At 43.5% G+C, this 24041-nt stretch overlaps 1 protein-coding gene across 1 annotated transcript in view; it reads left to right on the top strand.

Moving 5' to 3' along the window:
* Prkci (protein kinase C, iota) overlaps positions 1 to 15716 on the top strand; it is a 67089-nt gene extending 51373 nt beyond the window's left edge. The window contains 10 exon segments of the mRNA NM_032059.1: positions 1183 to 1359; positions 1877 to 1974; positions 2463 to 2549; positions 2790 to 2925; positions 4821 to 4908; positions 6250 to 6375; positions 7366 to 7445; positions 8979 to 9068; positions 9395 to 9510; positions 13078 to 15716. Of these exon segments, the coding sequence (NP_114448.1) occupies positions 1183 to 1359; positions 1877 to 1974; positions 2463 to 2549; positions 2790 to 2925; positions 4821 to 4908; positions 6250 to 6375; positions 7366 to 7445; positions 8979 to 9068; positions 9395 to 9510; positions 13078 to 13165 (1086 nt within the window). The 3' untranslated portion in view covers positions 13166 to 15716.
* Positions 15717 to 24041: the final 8325 nt, after the last annotated feature.

The following is a 24041-nucleotide window of genomic DNA, read 5'->3' as shown; positions in this document are numbered from 1 at the left end:
CAACTTTTTATTATGGAAATTATGGACAGAATATTGTAGCAAAGCATTATGCACTGCCCAGTTAAATTCATTCTGAGCACATACTGCTTAATCGGTCTACCCACTTGCTTTACTCCAGCACAGTTGTGAAGTAAATTTGTTGATCCCAAATTTTTAATATGACAATTACATTCTCTTTTCTAATATAGTCAGTTGCTTTCTGTTTGTTTTCTTCTGGGTTTTTGTTTTTTTTTTTTTTTTTTTTTTGGGACAAGTTCTTATGTAGCCCAGGCTGGCCTGGAGCTCCATGCATATCTGAAGATGGCTCAGTCTCCTGATCCTTCTCACTCCACCTCCCAGATGTGGGATTACAGATGTGCAGCACCTTGCCCAGCCAGCTGCACACATATCTCCACTCTGCTTTTTATTCCTCCCCACCTCCCTCCCTCCCTCCCTCCCTCCCTCCCTCCCTCCCTCCTTCCCTCTTTTCTTTTTTTTTTATTTTCCTTTTCCTTCCTTCCTTTCTTTTTCCTTCTTTCTAAGACCACATGTTTACTTTTACATTGCCAGGGTTGTTAACATTGTAGGCCACTCTGCCACTGTAGCCAAACCTTCCTTGTTTTGTTCATAGCTAAATGAATCAGACAAAGGAAGAAAGCCCTAATAATAAAGCCTGAGACCTCTGTCCTGGGCCCACATGTTGCTTCATGTCTCTTTGCTGCCTGTAGCATCTCGTAGACCCTGGAGTGTGTGTCCTCTCAGCAGCTTAGATTTCACTCATGTAGGTTCTACCAGATCCTAGCAGACTCTTCATCTATTTTAACTTAAATTCCATTTGGAAAACCAGAGATCTACACAACTACAGTGTTATCCTGTCCACGTGTTTTATTTCTTTATCAGTGCTACCTCTGTTCTGCAGTCATGACAGTCAACGTCCCTTACATTCATGTATCTCTATGGTGCTTAACTTAAAATTGGTCAGGTCCTAACAGCCCACAGATTTCAACTTGGTCCTTACAGTTTCTTTACTCACAGGCTCATGGTGTCTCTTAAAGATGGAATGTTTTAGAATATATATATATAAGAAAAGAGTTAAGAACTTAAACTATTTTATGTTAAGAAAATGCTTTAAAATCATTATCATTAGATAACGGTTAGAAATAAAAAATATTGAGATGTTGCTGCTGTAAATGCTCTCCACAGGCAATGAACACCAGGGAGAGTGGGAAGGCGTCATCAAGCTTAGGTCTCCAGGATTTCGATTTGCTTCGAGTTATAGGGAGAGGAAGTTACGCCAAAGTACTGCTGGTTCGATTAAAAAAGACAGATCGCATTTATGCAATGAAGGTTGTGAAGAAAGAGCTCGTCAATGACGATGAGGTAAGCTAGACAGACTTCACATGCACGAGGCTCCGAGTGTAGTAATGCAGAGTATGCACATATACACATACACACGCGCGCGCACACACACACACACAGGTGTAATTCAGAGTGCCACACATACATGTACACACATGCACAGGCATGCGTACAGGTGCACACACACACAAATCATGTTATTTCAGTGTTTGTGGGTTATTTTGATCTACTTTTCTAAGCAGATGCTTTAAGTCAAAGCTATTATTATCAAAGGAAGTACTGAGCTTTCCTTGTTTTCTAGACTATCTCATAATACTGGACATTTTGTTAATGGTATTTTCTCTTTGTGTAAGAGTTGTTTTGTGACAATGAGTGGGTTTTTTTGTTTTTTTTTTTTGTTTTTCTTGGAGTGGTTTTGATCTGTTGAGTGGTTTTTGGTCTGTTTAGTTAACATTTATGATTATTGACTTGCTAAGAACGAGCTATTACTGGTTTTGCTCATTTCATCTGACGTAGGTGTCTTTGATATTTTAAATAGGATATTGATTGGGTACAGACAGAGAAGCATGTGTTTGAGCAGGCGTCCAATCACCCTTTCCTTGTTGGTCTGCATTCCTGCTTCCAGACAGAAAGCAGGTAAGGTGAAAGGATGACAAGGGTCTCTGGGCTTCCAACTTTTTGGCATGTTCTATAAGAAGAATCTGTTCCATAATTCTTGAAGTAGGAGGACTACTTATAATTTCCTGCTGTAGTCAGTGATACCAATTTAACACCTGTCACTCAGACATACAAGGAAGACAAAGGGAGAGAGAAGGGCTCTTCAGAAACAGCAGTAGCTAGCCAGCCCTTTAAATATCCTCGGTATTCTCATCTTAAGACATAATGTCTCTTTACCTGGAGTGACATTTAAACATGACTAACCAGTTCATAAGATTGCACCAGCGTGAGTAGCTCTGGACTGCACTGGCACCACTCTAGAGGGGAATCGGTGTAGAAGTTGGGTCACACTGGGTCGCTTGTGTCCGATAAGGTAAAAGGCCTTTATGCTGTTGCTGTTGCTGTGGGAAATGGCCAAAACCTGTGCGACGACTCACTGTGACATGTGACTCTTGCGACTGTTGCAGGCTGTTTTTTGTCATAGAATATGTGAATGGAGGGGATCTCATGTTTCATATGCAGCGGCAAAGAAAACTTCCTGAAGAACATGCCAGGTAAGTGTTTTGTTTGAGTTGGATTTTTTTCTCAGGGCTCCCTGACCTTTTATGTTGACGTTAAAAACAAGTTAACATAAATTATCTTGTTATAGTTTATTCATTCTAAGTCATGAGGTGGTTAAGTTACATAATAAATTATAGTAGATCTTTTATAATCTTTTGTTTGTGTTTATTATATATTTAGGGTTTTTCAGGTGGTTATTATTCATAGCAAAGCCGTATTTTTTTCAATTTAAGGTTTTACTCAGCAGAAATCAGTCTAGCACTAAATTATCTTCATGAGCGAGGGATAATTTATAGAGATTTGAAGTTGGACAATGTACTGCTGGACTCTGAAGGACACATCAAACTCACTGACTACGGCATGTGTAAGGTGAGAGAACCTCCAGACGGGAAAGACCACTGCCTTGTTCAGGATGTCTTCGAATTCTAGTCTGAAGACAAGTGTGTATATTCCCTGGCCACCCGGCCATTTGCAGAACTCCATGTCTTCTGTGACCTGTGTTTTATGGGTTACTTTTTTTTTTAAATTAGTTGTAACTTTTTTTTTGTTATACTTTTGAAGAGAATTTGGAAATAAATCTTACAGTCCCATTCTGTTAACAGTATTTGCATATCACTGTCCAAGTTTACCATTTGCTAGACCTGAACCTACTTTTAAATTTTTCCTAGGAGTATTTTTATATTGAAATGTCAAATCTCTTACATACAATATTGTAAAAATCAAGTAAGCATTTTACTTTATCTCAGAATATGTCTTTTCAGTGGTGATTTATTCCTTTGGCAACGGTGTTTATTTAGAGGTCTGATCTTTCCCCACAAAGCGTTCAGAGACCTATTCCACTTATTAACCTTGCCCTAACAAAGCATCCACAAGTGTATGATGTGCACTCTGTCCCCATCCATCAGGAGGAGTACCATAAACACCGAAATGTTATCGAGGTTTTAACAGTAAAGTCGTCATGCAGTGTATAAAACTCAAGACCATTTTTCCTATGATGCACCTTAAATCATTCCCTATGTGAATTTTATTTGTGAAGAGTTTATTTATTTAATGGTGAAGAGTTAGTCACTGGGTCCCCTGCATGCTTCGTTTATATTCAGGATACCTTTTTGCTCTGCCATGGTTTTTCCTATAGTGTTTTCTCTCTGGTTTTAAAACTAATCACAATAATAATAGATTCTTACAAGGTCTAAGAGCAAATGAAAGTATGCGGAGTAATCTGCAAATTACAACAGTGGTTGGTTTTGGGGTTTTGTGTTTTGTTTTGTTTTGTTTTTTTGAGTCAGTATCTGAATATTGGTTAAAATTATGGGTAGCGTGAGAGGCAGAGGCACCTTTGTGGGGAGAAGGTGGTCATGAATTCAAGGCCAATCTGGGCTAGACCACAAGAGTTTACCCACCGAGCCATCCCCCCAGCACAGGAAGGAGCCTTTCTTTTATGACTTTCTGTCCTTCCTGTGTCCCCCAAACATATATGGCCATATTTATACTGCGATATGGGTATATGTGGCACATTTGGTGGTTGTCATGGTTTTACTTTGTCTTTGTTTTGGTTGGTGTTTCTGTTTGGCTTGGTTTTATCCCTTTGAAACAAAATCTTGGTTTGTATCTGAGGGTGACCCTGAATTAACAATTCTGCCTCAGTCTTCCAAGTGCTGGGATTACATATGGACTACCATGCTTTTTAATCTAAAATTTCCCTGTTTATTAGTTACTGATCTTTTCTGAATATTAAAGTCTCATAATCAGAGACCATGAAAATTTCCTAATGTGTTCTCCATTTTTTACTCTTTTTTAGAAAATATGTTACCAGGTGTACAGAAACTTATATTTGCTACAGCTCTTGTTGGCTGCTCCATTTATTATTGGGAATCTTCTCTACTTAGCTTTTTTGTGCATTGTGCCTTCATAGTTCACCTTCCTACGATTATTAAACAGCAAAGCAGAAGACACGCTCCACAGGAAAAATGGCCAGAAGCACAGCAGTGCAGTCTCACAGCCATGAGATATTCACTGGAGTCACACAATCTCTATTTTTGTAGTAAAGTTTAATAAATGTTATTTTAAAGGCAGTTTTATCTTAATTGAATTGACTTCAGCAACATCTAGTGTGAATAAGATATTTAGTAATAATCACTGTCCTAGTGATGCTGTTCAGGGTTAACCTATTATACACGCTGAGTTTACACACATGAAGTGGAAGCAGTAAATGTAGTTTTGCCTCTGATCTTTCCCCTTCTCCTTCCCTTTTTCCCCCATGAAAGGAAGGATTACGGCCCGGAGATACAACCAGCACCTTCTGTGGGACTCCCAATTACATTGCTCCTGAGATCTTAAGAGGAGAAGACTATGGTAATAATTAATAGGTGATATTTTAGCAATTACTATAATTGGTGCCAACTATAACATAATATACTATATCATCTTAATATTCATTAATATATAAACTTTTCTTCGTTCTGTTAATCTACGTGAAAACCCTCAAATTCTGAAATTGAGCCCAAAAAAGGTTCAGCATTTGGGAGAGTTACATTTAAATACTTTACTAGTGACAAACACTGACAAGCGGTGGCAAGAACTGTTGTAAACAATTCACTCTAAGCTCCCCCACAAACCTTCTGAGGTACGTAGTGTTAACAAAGACAGGAAGAAATATACAGAAAAGCTTAAGCTATACGCTTCGGTCACAAAAGCCAAGGAAGTGCCCAGGTAGGAAGGCTCTTAACGCATCAGCTGTATGAATCCACTATCACAGACTTCCAGGAGATCGCTCAGATTCCTGGGTTATTTCCCTTAGTGTTCTAGACGGTCCTAAAGGCTAGAAATACCTACCTACCTTCCCTCCCTCCCTCCCTCCCTCCCTCCCTCCCTCCCTCCCTCCCTTCCTTCTTTCTTTCCATAGAGTTAGGATGTCTCTACATAATCCTGGATGTCCTGGAACTTGCTCTGTAAACCAGGTTGGCCTTGAACTAGATCCTCCTGTCTCTGCCTCCTTAGTGCTGAGATTTAAAGTATACCCCACTACCCCTGGCTTCCGTTAATTTTCTTTACATTTATTTTTACTAGTTTTATTAGTTGTTTGAAGCTGCGTTACAATATATTTTGATCATATTTCCTGTTCTCCCAGATCCCCTGCCCCGACTTCCACTCATCCAGCTTTGCCTCCTCTTCCCTTTTGCCCAGCTCGTCCGTGCTTATGGTCCTGGGTCTGTGGACCCACGGGAGCATGGTCAGCTGTAAGGAACAGCTCCTTTAGAGAAACACTCCTCTCCTGTAGCTATCACTTAACCTGCCTGCCGTAGCTCCTCCTGTCCGCTTACCGTGCTGGGGTTTGGTCCGACTTGTTTACCGGGCTTGTGCATGCTGTCCCCATTGTTGTGAGCTCATATGTACGACTGCCCCACATGTCTGGAGACTTGTTGCTTGTGTTCCTCCTCCACCTCTGGTTTTTTCGGTCCTCCCCCTTCTCTCCAGTGACCGCTGTGCTTGGAAGGAGGATCGTATAGATATCTCCTTAGGGTTGGCTGGACCAAGTATTTCTGTAGTTTTTAGTGCCTACCGTGTTATTTATAATCTAATTAGAATTAGCTTTTCCATTATGTTTATATTTCCATCTCATGATAAAATAAATTTCTGCTTGCTGGATTTTCACGCGCGCAGAGAAGATTTATCATTTTAAACTTCTCTCTAAAGGCTTCAGCGTTGACTGGTGGGCTCTTGGAGTACTCATGTTTGAGATGATGGCGGGAAGGTCTCCATTTGATATCGTTGGGAGCTCTGACAATCCTGACCAAAACACAGAGGATTATCTGTTCCAAGGTAATTACAGTACTTTGTGGAAATCTAGAGCAAAGTAAGGGCTCTCAAATTACTGTTCTCAGTAAGAGCCAGAGTAATTTCTAGCCTGTAGCTTCCTTTGTAGTTTCCTCCCCTCCTCAGCTCATAACAAGCATCTAAGCATGTCTGTCTTACATATAGACACGGATCTACTGGAGTGACCGGAGGCATCTATTAGAGAGACTAATCTTTGCACATGAGCCCCAGACCCAGTGCCCGGGTTCAGGAAGACTGGAGTGTGGATGTGATCAGAGAGATCAGAGAGGTGTTAAAGGCTCAGGAAGAGGGTGTCACGGTGAGGAGTGCTGAGAGTCAACAGAACAGAGGGAGGAGGCCAAGCACAGGACCCTCCCATAAAGTATGCAGCGGCCACAGAATTCTGCACTTAGTAATTCAGACCCTCACAGAATACAAGGAAGTATTCCATATAATAAGGAACCAAAGCGCCATTAAGATTATGGAAAGAGAATACACACTAAGTGTTAATGAGCTGTCGTTTCGTGCCTGTGCACTTGACAGAGATTGAGATTGAGAGTAACTGCCTGGTGCTGACAAGGTTTGGAGTAGTGGCAGGTCCTCAGGACTGCTCGTGGGGTGAAGTGGACAGGAGCTTTGCAGAGTAATTTCACATTTTCCAGTACAGTTCTGTGTTACATATATATGCAGGTGCTTTACAGTGTTAACTTTTATGCCTCATAAACCCTGTGAAGCAGGCATTGTTTGTATTTCTTTTTACGGAGGAGGAAACTGAGGCACACTAAGGTGGTAAAAATAAAACATGCTTGTAAATAATAAGTACAATACTCAGGCAAGGGGCCGATCTGAGGAGAGCCAGGGAAAATGCATGGAGTGCTTCAGTTATGTGGATGTGTGCATTCTGCGAGGATGCCTTAAATACCTTGGGATCTAGAGGAAGACGTGATGAAGCCACACAAAACCAAAGTGACCCTGTGACCCTGTGGTTCTTTTCAGTCATTTTGGAGAAGCAGATTCGCATACCGCGCTCCCTGTCTGTGAAAGCAGCAAGTGTGCTGAAGAGTTTCCTCAACAAGGTAGGAGCTGCCTGCGAGCTCTCCTGCGCCCCCTCCTGAGAGAAGAGGAGAGAGCCTGCGGGTGGAGGCTCGGATGCTGCAGTGCTTCAGAGAGCGATGTGTGCTTTTCAGTTAGAACTGGACTTGTGTTTCAGAACCAGAGACCAGAGTAAATGCTGACCGATTGTCCTTGGCCAATGTCAGTTATTTACCCCCAGCTGACACTGCGTGTGAATGTGAATGGTCCACACGCTCGCTCTCCCCAGCGGAGGGAAGTGGAGTCTGTAATTCGTTATGGTGCCATTTTCAGCTGTGTTTCTGTCATTATCTATAAAGCCCTTCTCTCACCATGTGGCCAAGAATGTTTTCTATCCATTTCATAGTAAGAATTCTATATTTAGATAAAATTCAGAAGAAATGAAATGACATCTTAAAAATATAAGCATCATTCAATTGCTTGTGGCAGTTGGTAAGCCAGCAGCATTTAGGTTCTAAGATTGTGAATTTGGGATGAATAAAATTTATTCCAAATAAATGAAGGTAGAAAATTTACCACTGTGGGCACAGAGGATGAATTTTATAAAATTGGAAGATTGCACCTAGTTTAGATGGCTGTGTCTTTATCTTACGTGTGCGGGTGTTTTGCCAGAATGCAATCTGTAGCACATGCATCCCTGGTGCCCAAGGAAGGTGGAAGAGGGCGTCGCATCTCCTGGACCTGGAGTAGAGATGGCTGTGAGCGGCCGTGGGTGTTAGGGATCCAACCTGAGTCCTCTGCTGTGCTCTTAACCACTGAGCATCTCGCTGACCCTGCTAGGATGCCTTAAATATCTTGGGATTTAAAGAAAAAATGTAAAAGATTCAAGCCACATAAGAGCTAAAAATGTACTGAATCTTATCGTTTCAGTCATTTTGGAAAGGCAGATTTGCAGATATTTTACAACAGCAAATATTTAAACTGGAGGCTTATGTTTCGTAGTATGAAAAGTGAAGTTGAGAGATGCCAATGTATAAAATAAAATGCCTTTTATCAAAAAGGAAGCATTGTAATTTCTAGTGGGAACGAAAGCCAAGGCTTTATGAGTCAGCGATCAGACAATTGCTGTGTCACTGTCTCAGACAAATTAAGGTTTGTGCTTCGGAGGCTGGAACAATGGCTGAACATAAGTGTGTGGGAACGTTCAGAGGTTTCTGCGTTTAATTACTAAACTCTGACCCACAGAAAGAAATAACTAAACGCTGCTCTTATTTCCACATTCCTCCTTTAGCAAAGAGTGATGAAGCACTCCACCATTTTACAGACAGGGCCTTCTGTAACCTAGGCTTACCTTGAGTTCTGAGATTGTGGGTACTGTGCCCCACCATGGCTGCTGTAGGTTCTCTTCGTACTGACAGGGCGAGCTGATAAAGAGCCAGGAGGAAGCCTTACCTGCTGTGACCTCTAATTGCTCACCCGAGTCTGGGGCATGCTTTCTAGAAATAGCTAGACAAATGAAGCCATCATAAAACAGGAATTATACTTGCCTAGTTCTTGAAACACTGCTTCTGCCATAGGACCCAAAGGAACGATTGGGTTGTCACCCTCAAACTGGATTTGCTGACATCCAAGGACACCCATTCTTCCGTAATGTGGATTGGGACATGGTATGTAAATTTTATTTTCCTAGCCTGGGTTTTCGTGTAATCAAAGGCCAATTTTTATTATGTTAATATGTTATTGAAAAACTAAGAATAAATTATAGCTTAAGTAACTGGAAACTACTGTGTAGCACTTATAAAAAGCTTTAGAAACAGAATAGTAGTTAGTGTACCGGAGGAGGTGGGGATATTCTTGGGGCCCATAGCAGTGTTCCCCTTTATAAGATGTGGCGGTGGCTGCCGCAGCAGCGTACCTGGTGAGATGAGGAAGAGAAAAGGGAAGTGTGAGGTGCAGTTCCTGTGTGCAGACCTCAACTGTCATGTCTTTATAGATGGAGCAGAAGCAAGTGGTTCCGCCCTTTAAACCAAACATTTCTGGAGAATTTGGTTTGGATAACTTTGACTCCCAGTTTACCAACGAACCAGTCCAGCTCACTCCAGATGATGAGTAAGTGATTCCACACGCTAAACACGTTTCCAAGCTTCTTCTGAACTCTCCTACCGTAAAGATACTTAACTGTTTATGGAAATATTCTGTGATGTATGTGTAATTATTACATTGCTGGGCATCAGCATCCATTACCTGCTAAAGTCTCTCTAGCAGTGATTATGTCTACTGACTTTGGATGTGTCCTCCCAGTTCCCACAACAGCCTCGTCAAGTGGGTGTTGTCATCCTCACCTTACAGACGAACCATCTCAGGGAGAGAGCAAGCGTCATGCAGGTGTCAGAGCTCACACCCCGGCCGACCGACCAAGGCCTGTGGGCTGCACTACTCCATTTTAATGAGGCCATCTCTCTGAGTGTCTGGGTGTTCTTTGGAAGAAACAGCAAGTTTCTAGTCTAGCCAGCAGGGCTGGAATGATGTCTGTGTCACATCTTTTAAAAATATAGTTTAGAGAGATTTGAGATTATTTTGACTCGTTCACTTCCTCCCTCCCTCCCTCCCTCCCTCCCTCCCTCCCTCCCTCCCTCCCTCCCCCCAAAGATACATTCTCTTATCCTTAGGGGCTTTGCTCCCGGCATTCACTTTGCTCAGATCTTAGTCCTGGCATCCTTCAAAGCTGTCCCTTATGGTCTCAGGGTTGGAAGCCTTCTCTCAATGGATTTAATGTAATCAGTCCTTGATTTTAACTGCAAGAATCGAGACCTCCCTGATGTAGCTTGCTCCCTTTCAGATGACCTCAGGCACCTTTGTGTCCCAGGACTCTCAGGACTGGGCCTTACTACTCTGGGCCTTATTTTGCCTTCTGGGAGGGAAGACCACACAGCCCTGGTCTGCGTCTGCCTTCTCCCTTGCCAGCTATCTCATTGCTTCACCTCTGGAATTTTTTTCCAACACTTCCCCTACCTAAAAGCTTGCTTAGTTTTGCTTTTCCACAGAATGTTACCCCTTCTTTGAGGTATCCCTTTTTTGTTATTTCTTTTCATCTTCAGACATGTAAAGAAATGGTTACTGATGTTCTTAGTAATAGAGGGATAGGCGGTGTCTACCAGACTCTTGTCAGGGCAGTGAGCATTGACTGCCTTCTGTATTCTTACCACAGATGTTTGCTTTTTAAGCTTTGGCAGGTCAGGCTGATTTCTTAATTTCTAAGTTTCAGAACATTGTTTGGCTAGTCCTCTTCTCCCTGACGTCTGTGGAAGGTTTGACATCCTGAGCAGTGCCAGTTTCATCTCTGTAAAAACTGCCTGTCATCTTTTCCCCTTTGTGTGACACCAGGATGCCCTGGGCTCAGAACCTGCCAACCCTCTGTTTGCAATACTCAGTTTGTACCGCAGAGATTCAGGAGGCCCTGTATGGAGATACTAGCTGTTTAGGGGATTACTAAGTCGACAGATAAAGCAAAAGGCATGGCTAAGTGCTAGACGTTCATGGTCAAAATAGTCTGGTTTCACACAAAGCTTTGTCTATAGGAGAGCTATAGCAGTCATTCCTCACAGAGCTGTGTGTTAGAAAGAACAGGGAGTTCATCAGAAGAGAGATGCTCAAATCCATGTCACTCTAACCAGCTCTGCACCCTTCTGTAGAATCGTATGACTTCTCCCAGCCTCTTCCTTCTCACTGTCTCTACCTCCTAAGGTGCTGTGAAGAAGTTAGTGCAAGATAACGGTTTCTGAAGCTTCCCACCACCCCTCCACAGCTTTCCTGAGCCTTTCCATCTGTTTAGCATCTCCCTGTTTGTCAGATAAACCCCTCAGATAACTGGAGTCTAAGAACCAAAGTAGTAGTAACCTTTGACTCTTTTTCTGTGCTTGTGACACCTCATGTCTGCCTGTTGTCCCGCCATCTACTCCTGTCACAGAGTCAGTCTGTACTTGTTGATGTCTCTCATTCCTCAGACTCTACAGTGCCCACTGCTGATAGGGGGTGGGGGGCAGCTTTGTGTGGTTTTCATTTAACTATTGGATCCTTTTCGTATCCTGTCGAATTAACCCTAGATCCAGACTCATGCAAATCAAACCAAAAGTAAAGTGCCTGCCAGCTGATTGCTTCATCCTTTACTGTGCTCCTAGGAAGTATACATCCTAGACGGTATACTTCACAAAGGACTGCTCCAGTTCTTCAGCCCTAAATCAAAAACCTTCCGGGTAACAGCTGTCCTCTTGCCTGGCATTTTAAACCCACTCACCCCAGCACCACCCCAGCCAGCACTGTTCTGCCAGACTCTCAGCCATATCACTAAGAGACCAAGGTGTTTGGAGCAGCCTGTCATTTCCCATTCCCTGACAGCGGGTGCCACTCTCTGTCTGTGTCTATTCTCCTCTAACGGTTTTATCAATTGAAATGATTGCATTTATTTCAGACATACCAGAAATGCAGCTAGATCTTTGACTAGCGGCAGTGAAATACCTTCATGGAAACAGCACTAGAGTTTTAAACCTAACCATGGCGTTCCTCCCAGTATCACCTACCGCTTAGGGCCCTTCTGTTCCTGAGCTCTTTGATGATTTTCTTGCATTTCTACCAGTCTTTCAAATTCCACTTGTATAATGAATGCTGGTTTCCTTGATTTCTGCAGCTAGACGTCACCCTCCCTTCATAGGTGTGCTTAGCTCCCGCTGTATGAGATTTGGCAGACCGTGGGCTTTGGGGGATGCCATGCCAGCATATGCACCCATAGCAAAGCCACACGTGATGGCGCGTGCCTGTGACGCTCGTTACCCAAAAGTACGGTGGAGAGTGATCGAGGAAGACCCCTGATGTCGACCTCCAGCCTCCACACGTTTGTGTCCACAGATGTACTTGTATCCATACGTATGTGTGCTGCTTTCTCTTAGGGCTTTCCTGTAAGGAGGGAGCTGTGCCATCTGTAATTCTGCTCAGCATATGTCTCCTTCGTTTGGGTACTGGAGTGTTTGATAGTTCAGCCCTACTGTGTTTAAACTAGATGAGCAGTGCAGCACAGTGCCAGCCTCCCCTCTCTGTGACTCAGGGTCTCCTTGCTCCCGTCTCAGTGGACTTACACTAGGGCTTTCTCATTTGCCTAGCTTCCTTCTCTTCACCATCTGCCTGGCTCTTGAGGTGATTACCAAACCAGATGTTAATTTAGACCCCACTTTACCTTAATCAAGAGAGTTATTCAGGTTAGAACTTAAAATAACTGACATTGTGATCATTTCTGCCTTTTAAAAATCCCAGTCTGGGGGTTGGGGATTTAGCTCAGTGGTAGAGCGCTTGCCTAGCAAGTGCAAGGCCCTGGGTTCGGTCCCCAGCTCCGAAAAAAAAGAAAAGGAAAAAAAAAAAAAATCCCAATCTGATTCTGGGACATCTTGGTGACTCTGGGACATCTTGGTGATAAGGTTGCTTGTGGGGTTCTTAGTCTTCCTGTGAGGCTTTTTTCCCCCTGCTTCTTCTGGAACCAATTTAATTCTAATAACTTGATTAATCTAAGAACTTGTCTTTCCGGAGTTAATGTCAGTTAGCACTATTTTTTCTTTTTTGGTTGTATTTCATTGTTTAAAGGGTGAAGACATCTGATTATGATGAATGTTTGTGTTTGTCTTTCAACAGTGACATCGTGAGGAAGATTGATCAGTCTGAATTTGAAGGTTTCGAGTATATCAACCCTCTCTTGATGTCTGCAGAAGAGTGTGTCTGATTCTGCTTACTGCCATTTAGTGCATGGATCAACCGTTAGCCCGGTCACAGTTAGCATTTTATGTTGTCCCTACAGAAATCTCTCTCAATATCCTGTTAGCGACTATAGGAATCATATAGCTAAGCAGAGCTAAAAAAACAGTCATGTCAAACTCCAGTTATGCTTGCTCTCCAGAGGCTCCTAATGAGAAAGGACAGTGTCTTTGTGTAAAGGAAACAGCCTAGCTTGTCAAAGAAAGCCTCTGCTGCGTTGTGACACTCAGTGGGATGACATCATCAGTCTCCCACAGTTGTCACTTTGGGTTAAGGCATGGAAGGCTTAATTGTAGAGTGGAGGGCCATGCTAAGTATATCTGCTAGTGTTACTGGTTTCTGAGTTCCCTCAGTTTGAATCCTCCTATAAATCTTCTCATTACTTTGGGTAATTTAAAGAAGCAGTTATCAAATTGATACACAATTGACTTGTTTTATTAAGAATTGGGTTCTAAGTTATTATCTGTGTTTCAAAAACTAACACAGTGATTTATTTTGTGTTTTTAATTTTTCTTTTTCTTTTTTTTTACAATAAGGGGTTAGCTTCTGAGCTTGCCTCTTCCGTGAATACTAGCATAATGATACCTGACGTGCAGAGACCCAGGCTGCATGGGAATAGGCAGCTGCTCAGGTAAAGGAGAAAGGAGGAGTGTACCGTAGCTGCAGAAAGAACAATGGTAGTATTCTGTCTCTTCTGGAGAATGAGTCCTGTAGCTGGTGGTTAAGATTTGATGTAAATAATGAGGAGGCTCTCGCTTCTTACCCTACTTAGAAAAGCATTCCATGTCTTCAGGGGAGGCGGAGTGAATATATTTTTATTATTTAGTATATGGGAAAATAATTTATCTGCTAAGTAGAATGTCTTAACTACTTGTGATTCCTTCCCCAGAGTACATTATCTGTACTTTGAGAGCTTTTCGTGGAGTCTGCAGTGAAGCTCAAGACCAGTACTGGTGACTTGATAGCTGTGTGACACATCCAGTACAGACCAGTACTGGTGACTTGATAGCTGTGTAACACATCCCAGTTCGGGCTCTTCCTGAGTTTTTGTGTCTAGGTAACAAGTGTGATACAGTACAGTCCATTCAGGGCAGAGTCTTCAGTTCTCCACAATATTTTTATTAACAGTAGTATTTAGCAATCTTTTATTTAAAGAAGCACCATTTTAAGCACCATTCTGCTGTTTATTTTAAATATTTTTATATAAAGGACTTTAAAATGGTCACCTAAACAAGCTACCATTGTCAAATCAGTAGACTTAGTTTCATGAATGCTGTACGGTGTTGAGCTTATAAGGCTTCAAACACGTAGTCATTGAAGACATCTCTGAGGATGCCACATTTCATTACAAGTGTAAGTTGTGTCAAGTTGGGTCGTGCATTTTCTTAAATAATGAAAGACTGGGAGCCGTGAAAACCTCCACTGAGGAAAGCCAACCAGGGACCATCAGTCGGTCGAGGCAGCTCAGCACCTGATGACCTGATGCCTGGAACCCACAAGCTGAGAGGAAGGACAGACCAGCTCCCACAGGCTGGCACCCGTGGCACGCACGAGGCCCTCCCTGCAGGACATAACTGTGAGGGAGCAGACAAGGGAGTGCAGTGAATGCACACCTAGAGGCAGATGTTTGTGCACACTTCATGTTTAAGAAGCGCGGGTTTCCCTGAGATCTAGAACATTCTTAAATCAAAAGGCAGTGTTCACGTCCTAAGCTTGTGGGGAGTTCTGAGATATCTATGACCTAAGTGGGGCTTCTCCCTTGGGGCACTTCAGACTGAGCCTTGTTAAAGTGCAGTGCCGAGCCTGCCTGGGAGTCTTCTGGGACTTGATATTTCATCGTGAGAAGCATTTTCGTCAAGGTATTCTTTATCTTGTGGCCATATTTCTTACTGGAGTGTGAGTCTGTGTTTTTTGTGATAAAACATTTTAAGAAGGGGAAATCAGTGAATTATCATGCATTTATCAACAAATTTAGATGAATAAATTCAAGTTATATGTCTTCCCTGCCCTCATCCCCAACAAAACTTATCCGTTTCTGCCAATACCATACAAATGATGAACATTTTTCTATGATGAGGTTCTCACCATAATTAAGGTGGTCTTTGTTTTTAAATCTTTCTGTTGTTGTTGATAACTAATAAGACAACGTACTATGTATGCTTTATACAGAATTATTACAATGATTTTAGTTCAGTTCTCGTTTTCTGTCCTTCCGAGCCATGCCAAATCTGTATGTTATGGAAATGTTCTCAGAATCCTGCCAGGGGAATGCAGTGTGGACGGGCAGTGATTGGCACTTGGTGTCATAGAAATTACTTACCTTGCATAAGCTCGTGGTTGGATCGGTTATCACGTGTAGCTGGATGGATATCTAGTCCTGTGTTCTTGTTGTCGGTACTCACCTTAGAAACTTGTTTTGATTTTTGTCATGTAGAACACTGCCTTGTTCACTATAATGTAACTGTATTTGTATAATTTTTTTACATTAAGATCTTAAAATAAAATGTTTAATACCTATGAGGAGTGGACCATTTTCAACTTTAAAAAAAAAAGTTCCAGAGCAAGACTGTCAGCATTCGTTACAGAATTTCTGTAACTCAGACAATGTTTTAGTGCTGATGACTAAAGATTCTAGTACATTTTAACCTATTCCTCTTTGGGTCTTTTCATGTGAAAAACAAGAAATCAGCTAAACGTAGAACATTGTACTGTGCATCAAACTGAAGTTTATTCAGTCTTTCAGAGCAGGTCGTTCCTGTGTTAGGCCTCATGTTGATTTATTGTGTTCTGAAAGGCTGGAGCTTCCTCTCTGGGTAGTAGCTGGTATCCCACAAATACAGTCTTCACCATGGCTTCCCCTTCTCCCCTGGGCATTGCATCCTCAGTGCCTCTCTGGGCAGAGCAGGGAACTGTATAGGAAACCCCTTCCCTATATTTACCCAGATTTCACCCTTGCTCGGAACAGTTATAGGTGGGGCCAGTGAGGAGCCGTCCAGGCAGTTCCACAGCATCAGTTTAGCTATCTGAGCATTAGTGAGATTTCCGGGCAGTCGAAAGGACCCTGGAGTTTTAGGGGGATTTTGCATATAAATCATTGAGTCCCTGGGACAGCCAGCTTCCTTCCCCCAAAGGTAAAAGAGGTCTCCAGCCCTTGAAGCATTGGCAGTTTGTTTCTGAACAACAACAAGCCCTGAGTAGAGCTGGAATCTTTCCTAGATCTACTCTAGGAAAGAGGAATCAAATGAGTCCATTTCTTTAGTCCCAGCAGTCAGCCACAAATCTACTGCAGTGTATTGTGTATCATGCTAAATACAGGTGATAAAGCTGACCTCTGCCATTTACACCCAGGAGAGGCAGCTGACAAGCTGGCAGTGTTTGACTCAACCAAGGAAATGCAGTAAAAACACACAGTGGGGCCATGCCGCTGTCATGTCTTAATGAAGAGATGAGTTTTTATGACGATTTATGACTGGCACTTTCAAACTTAGAGTAGGTTCCACAAGTTTCCTGTATTTTGAATATCCATAGAAAGGTCAGGGCATGGGGTTGGGGATTTAGCTCAGTGGTAGAGCGCTTGGCAAGCGCAAGGCCCTGGGTTTGGTCCTCAGCTCCGGGGGGGGGGGGGGGGGGGGGGTCAAGGCAAGGCTGTTCTCTCCCACACTAAGATTGGCTTTGCAGTTTGCACTGAGAAATGGCATTTGGCTTCCACCAGTGCAGTTGAGAGCAAGCTGTCAGATGCTTCTGTCTGGACCAGTTTTTTTGGTTTTTTGCAGCTCAGAATGAGATTTGGGGATGAAATGTGACAGGGACAACGTCTCGTGGAAGGCCAGGCCCTGTTGAGACTCGCATGCATTCACTCCAGTTGCTTTTAGTACTGGAGAAAATAAATGTATATTTAATGAAGAGATGTTTGGTATGGTGTTTTCCAGAGTGTGGGGAATTGAAAACTATCAGGTGCAACCACTGAACTTGAGAGTTTGTTAGCTCATTACACTCACAGGCTAGCCTGTCAGTAGGAATGGAAATGTGAGAAGGAGCTTCTGGAAATTTAACAGCGTCCTTGAAGTAGTTGAGTGCCATGGTTTCTGTTTTTCCCTGTGAAAAGATAATAAAGCTGCCAGTCAACAAATGGGCAGACGAATTGGCCAGTAGTCTTTGGAAAAAGGAACAAATGGCCAGTAACCATTTTGGGAAGTGTTCGATGTCCCTAGCTCTCAGGGAAATGCAAATTAAAACTACTTATCCCAGTCAGCATGGCTGTTACAAGTGTAGAGAGGAGGTTTAGATAAGGGAACCTTTATTCACTGTGAGTGGAGGTGCAAAGCCACTTAGCCATTACAGAGATCAGCTCTGTGGTTGCTCAAATAAGTAATAGAATTAGCATGCGACCCCACTATTTCAGTCCTGGGCATACAACCCAGAGAACACGATACCCTACTTTAGGGGTTTGCACCCCATGGTTGGAATCAGTCAACCTATTCATCCACCGACAGATGATAATGAAAACTTGGGGGTAGTGGTAAATTCAATTCAGCTCTAACGAAACATGCAATCACAAAATTTATCGGAGAATGGATAGGCAATGAAGTCACAATCTCAGAAAAGAACGGCATCTTCTCCCTCAGGCGGAATCCAGCCAATATGCCGTGCACAGATGCAAACAGTGCGTCTCTGGTAGAGACTGGCATGTAGAAAGAGAACAGGTTAAGGCGTAGGGGATGAAGGTAATGAAGATGAGTTACGCAAGCATAGAAATCTTGTTTTTCTAGTTCCACTTTTGCCCTGGGTTTCTTTCATGTTTGATGGTGGGTACGTGAATAAAAATAGACTCGATAGCGAACAAAATCCAGCTCAAAGCGCCACTGTTTCTGTTCCAAATGGCTATTCCAAATACAGACGTTCATTACAGCGGCATGGGCTGGGTCTAGTTAGTTTCAGCATACGGTGTATTTTATTTGCAGAGTGTTCTGTAATGTGGTTTAAAATAAATAAGGGAGGCATGGCTAGGACCACAGGGCTAGATTTAACTCTTAACACCAGTTGGGTATGGTGGCAAACACAAAATCCCACCTCCTAACATGGGGGACCAGAGGATCAGGAGTTCAAGATCCTCCTTGGCTGTACTGAGAATTCCAGATTAACATGATCAAAGCTTGTCTTGAAAGAAAGTTGGGGGCGAGATGGTTCAGTAGTGCAGGCCCTTGTCAGCAGTCCTGACAACATAAATGGGGTCCCTGGGACCCACGTGGTAGAAATAGAGAAGCCACTCCTGAAAGTTGTCCTTTGACTGCCACACAAGTGCAACAGCACTGTCTCCTGATAAATAACAATTTGAAAATTTTTATGGGTGGAGAGATGGCTCAATGGTTAGGAGCACTGGCTGCTCTTCCAGAGGTCCTGAGTTCAAACCCTAGCAACCACATGGTGGCTCACAACCATCTGTAATGGGATCCGATGCCCTCTTCTGGTTGCATCTGAAGACAGCTACAGTGCACTCATATATAATAAATATGTTTTTAAAGAAAAATGTTATAAGAACTTTCTGTTTGTGAGTAGTTTTCTGACTTTATATTAACACTTAGGAATAAAATGTATATTACAGAAACATAACTTTGGAATTTTGGGTGTGCTTGTGGGTACATGGGCCTCAGGCGGCCTCAAGTGGTCCATCTTTTGTTTGTTATTTTTGTTGTTAAACTAGAGTAGCCTGGTCTAGTTGGCCAGTGAGTCCCAAAGATCATCCTGTCTCCATCTCCCCGAGCTGGGATCACAGACACATACCACCTGCCCTGCATGTTTATCAAACTCAGGCATAGCTGTACGGCTATTTTCCCCAGCTCCTTAACTTTACATTTTAATGGACTCAATACAGAAAGAGAGAGGGAAGGAGGGAGGGTGGAAAGCCAGAGTCAGAGTCGGAGGGGGCTCGAAACCAGGGCTTGCTTCTTAATTCTGAGCTGTATCCTAGAAAATGTGAGCAACTTTTCTCATCACTGAGGTTTTACTTAGCACAGATGTTTCCGTGAACCGAAGGATCTGTATTTGTGGCTGGTTTGGCTCCGTTTTACTGTTTGGTTTGGTTTTGGTTTTTGTTAAGGATTGGGCCCACAGCTTCATACATACAAGGCAAGGGCTGAGAAACAGTATGTCAGCCTTGATGTTTTTCTAAACTTTCCTTATTTTAAGCTTAAGAGTATAATTCAAGCGTTGATTGGAAGATTCTGAAATATGTTTTTGAGAATTTCGTGCATGTATACAATGTATTTGGTCATCCACCCAACATTCTTCATTTCAGCTCTAGACCCTCCCCCTCCTCGAAGCAGACAGTTGTTTTGTCTTCATAACTCACAGCCAATCAGAGCTGCCCATGTGCGCACGCTGCGGAGCCTTCCACAGGAGCACAGAGCAACCTACCCGTAGTCTCCTTAAGAAAGATGACACGCCCGCCCCGCCCCCACTTCCCTCAGCTGCCAGTAACTCCTCCCCTAGGAGTGAGTCCTTTAGTCCGTCCCCAACCCCCTACCTCCCCACCCGCGCCTTCAATTCATTTTGGAATTTGGCTTCATTTTGTGCAACTCGTACAGGCAGGCAACCACAGCAGCCGGGCGCATGGGTACAATAGCCCGGTCACGTTCAAAAGACAGCGTTTCGCAGCTCTCCTCCCCATCCCCTGGCTTTACGTCCTCTTCTAAGGTGTTTGCTCATCCTCTGGATAGATGTCAAATTCGTATGGCTGAGCACACCTATTGTTTATTCTTAGCATGATGGATTTGGAGTTCACATTAACTGCTGCCCAGTAGGAAAAAGAAGTTTCTCAGCCAAGATGGAGAGTAGAGAGCAGATACATTTACGGAGAGAGTTGCTGGCACGGCTGCGCTGAGCAGAAAGGTGGAAGATCCCTCGGCTCTCAGCAGGTTCCGTGTTGCACTGTGTAGGGAGGGGAGAGTGAGAACTTTTTTCTCAGCAGCAGCAGCAGCAGCAGCAGCAGCAGCAGCAGCAGCAGCAGCAGCAGCAGCAGCAGCAGCAGGGTTCCCGGGGTTCTGGTGTGTGTGTATGCGGAGGGAGGGGCGGGTGTGTAAATCGGAACTCCACTGTGGCGGTGCAAGCCGAGTGGAGGCACCATAGTTCTACAGGAGTTGGAAAAGTGCAATTTTAAGGAAATTTCTGTTTGATATTATGAACAACTGTATTTCAGAAAAAGTTGGCTTAGAATTAAAAAAAAAAAAAAAGCATACGCATGTGCTTATGTAGATTTCCTGGGTTAAAATGGTCTCTCCCTAGCTCGCAGTGTGGTTTGCGCTTGTGGGAGATCGGAAGTGGGGCTGACAATTTTGGTCTTGGTTGGCTGAGTGATGATGCTATGCTTCACCACCAGGGGTCAGTCTCTTGCCTAAGGATGGTCAGAGATATCCTGCAGAAGAGTCTTAACCAGCAAGCACCCAGTGACCAAGAAGTTCAAGATTTTATTGGGGTTCATCTGTGTCTCGATTTTTTCTTTTTTCTTTTTTTCGGAGCTGGGGACCGAACCCAGGGCCTTGCGCTTGCTAGGCAAGCGCTCTACCACTGAGGTAAATCCCCAACCCCTGTGTCTCGATTTTAATCAAGTCAACATATTATTCAAATTGTTCTTCAGAGTGAAAGCTGCGTTATTTGGGAGTTTGGCTTAAGTAGGATTCTTTCCCTCTGTAGGTACTGTAACTTCTATGTTTATGGACTGCGACTGAGAACCTCCTTTGTGTCAGGCAGTGAGGAAATATATGTGAGGGTTTAATTAGGCCACATTTCTCCTGTGAAGAATACTTCTAGTTGATAGTGAGACTAAAAGCAGAGGCAGCCATGACAGGTACCTCTAATCCCGGTCTGCATTAAAGGAGAGCCTGTCTCAAATAAATAGAAATAAATACAAGTAAAATTAAAGCTGACATGGTTATTAATGTGCACAGGAATTTAGTTATTTCTGTATCAAATGTTACAGGACATTAAAGCGGTGTCCTTTATTGATTTAATCTATAATTAAGACATTTAGATTGTCCCTTGCAAACATGATTTTAACTAGGGCCATAGGTTGCATGAGGCTCTAGTTTGAATCCCTGGGACTGATAGGTGTAAAAAAAAACCCCAAAACAACCAAACAGCCTAAGAGGAACAATGAGGTTTGAGCTGGAGAGATGATCAAGAGCACTCATTGCTCTTACAGAGGACCTGGGTTCAGTTCCCGGCACCCTCATGGTGGCTCATGGCCGTTCACAGCCCCATTTCCAGGAGAACTGATGCCCTCGTCTCACCTACACGCCTGGCATTCATGGGGTGGACATACATAAAGCAGTCATATACGTAAAAATAAAAGTAAAAACTTAAAGAAAAAAAATCCCACAGGATTTCAGAAGCGTCAACTGGGGTTTTAAAGTTTCATTTAATCATGATGGCATGTTGGCATGGGTGTGGGCGTGAGCATGGGTGTGGGCGTGAGCATGGGTGTGGGCGTGAGCATTCCATGGTGCACGTGCAGCAGCCAGAGGACAACCTGCAGGAGATGGTTCCCTGCTTCACTGAGCGTTTAGGGCTGGAACTCTAACCACCAGGCTTGCTTGCCTGGTGACTTGCTGACTGGGCTGCCGTGCCAATGGCTGTGTTAATAGTTGTTAAGTGTGAGATGCTGATGTGGAGGCTGGAGGCGAACGGCTTAAAGCAGCTGCCAAGAAATGATACTTTTCTTCCTAACCCTGTTGATTATTTCTGCGGCTTCTCTTAAAGCGGTAACTTACTTCGTTGGCCAGAATGGCTGATTGCAAAAGGAGCTGCAAGTCGCTGCACACAGCAGCACTCCTCCTCTCTCAAGGGTTTCTCGTCACAAAGCTTTAGGTTTGTTGTGCTGCGGACACACACTGTGAGGAGTCAGTGAAAAACTACGAACCACGTGTTCCCTTACAGAGGATCCTTGAAAGTATAAAAGGGTTTTGTCCTTTAAAAATAGAGGGTAGCACGTGTATTTTATTATCAAGGCCTGGAATTTTTGCTTATATTTGATTTTCAGAGATGCTAAACAGGCAAGACTTTCCCAAAGGATATCATGCCTCACGTCGGGGCCACCCAAGTAGAAATGTTACAATAGATGATGACTGCTGACCTGGACCCCGCATGTGTTAGCTGTCTGTAAGCATTCTAAACAACTGTTCAAAACCAGTGTGAACCAGGCACAGAGAAGATGGCCCTCTGCAACCAAGAATAATAAGGAGAATTTTGGGCTGGAGAGATGGCTCAGTGGTTAAGAGCCCCCGACTGCTCTTCCAGAGGTCATGAGTTCAATTCCCAGCAACCACATGGTGGCTCACAACCATCTGTAAAGAGATCCGATGCCCTCTTCTGGTGTGTCTGAAGACAGCTACAGTGTGCTTACATATAATAAATAAATAAATCTTTAAAAAAAAAATAAGGAGAATTTTTATCCCACTTCCACCTAAACCCCCCTCCCCATTATCCTGTTACCCCTGTCATATCACCTGTGTTCTGTTACTAGTCCCCCACCCCCGTGATCGTGCCTCTCCCTCCCCACCAGTACCTCTTTCCAGGACCCTGCATTCTAAACTACTCCTAGTTAAAGACACCAATCTGAAGACTCCACACGGGGATTCACATAGGAGTGGTGAGGGGTGGGCAGAAGGGTGGGAGGGACGACTAAGGACGTAGTTACAGAAGGGAAGCTGAATTACCCTACACGGGATATTGCTCCTCCCAGAAATCACGGCTGCCGAATGAAAAACTCAATGCCAGGGATGGCCATAGCTCTTTGAGTTGTTGTTTAACAGTGTCCTAGAGACCCCTCTCCCCCAGCTCTTACAACTGGTATTGGTTGCCCACCAGAACTCAACAGTAAAGGTGAGACCCTATTGCTGAAGACATTACACTTTGGTCACAGGACATGACAACATGGAGTTGGTACTGACTGGGAAGCTTCCTCCCTGTGGCTAGCTCTCACAGTAATGGAAGGTGTTTTGTAGGTTAATGGGGTTGGGAAGCATCAACAGTCTTACCCAGCTATGAGCCCTGGGAGCTACACTAATGACCAGGATGCTGAGATATATTAAAAATGAATATTTTAAATCAAAGTGCCATTTGAAATGCTCTTCAGGAAGAAATCTCTACCCCTATTAGGTTTGCTTTCTGTAGAATTACTTTGCCCTCGTCATTACAACACTGTGCCTTGCATTTCATTCCATTCTGAATAACATCTTTCCATCCAAGTCCTAAGCAGGCCAGATCCTAGTCACCCTCTGAGAGAATTTGCGGTGCTGAATGACTTCTTACACAGTTTACACACTTTTCATTTAGCCTTAAAGATGCTGACAAGTATCCCTCGCTGCAGGACTACTGAGTCTTCACTGGGCGCTGTAGCATCTCAGGCATTGACATGTCCTGTTATTCTCCTTGTACACATGGAGAAGCAGAAAGCTGTAACTGACTCAGGGGTCAATGTGGCTCTAGCTATGCCCAGTAGCTCTCAAAAGAACATCAGGTTCGCTATGGACCATTTTGTCTTCCTCTTCAAGAGTGCAACACACAATCGGACCACAGTCTTAAACTCTCGCCCTGTTTACTCTTTCATTTTTTAAGTTTTATTTATTTGTTATCTATAAGTACACTGTAGCTGTCTTCAGACACACCAGAAGAGGGCATCAGATCCCATTACAGATGGTTGTGAGTCACCATGTGGTTGTGGCGATTTGAACTCGGAACCTCTGGAAGAGCAGCCAGTGCTCTTAACCACTGAGCCGTCTCTCCAGCCCATTTACTCCTGATGCCTATTCCTGTGGGTTGCTCCAACCTCAGTCCTTCTTTTGGAGCTG

Source organism: Rattus norvegicus, chromosome 2, assembly GCF_021556685.1.
Source record: "Rattus norvegicus strain SHRSP/BbbUtx chromosome 2, alternate assembly SHRSP_T2T, whole genome shotgun sequence".
Classification (NCBI taxonomy): domain Eukaryota; kingdom Metazoa; phylum Chordata; class Mammalia; order Rodentia; family Muridae; genus Rattus; species Rattus norvegicus.
The sequence above is the reverse complement of the archived record's forward strand: the minus strand, read 5'-3'. Positions and strand labels throughout refer to the sequence as shown.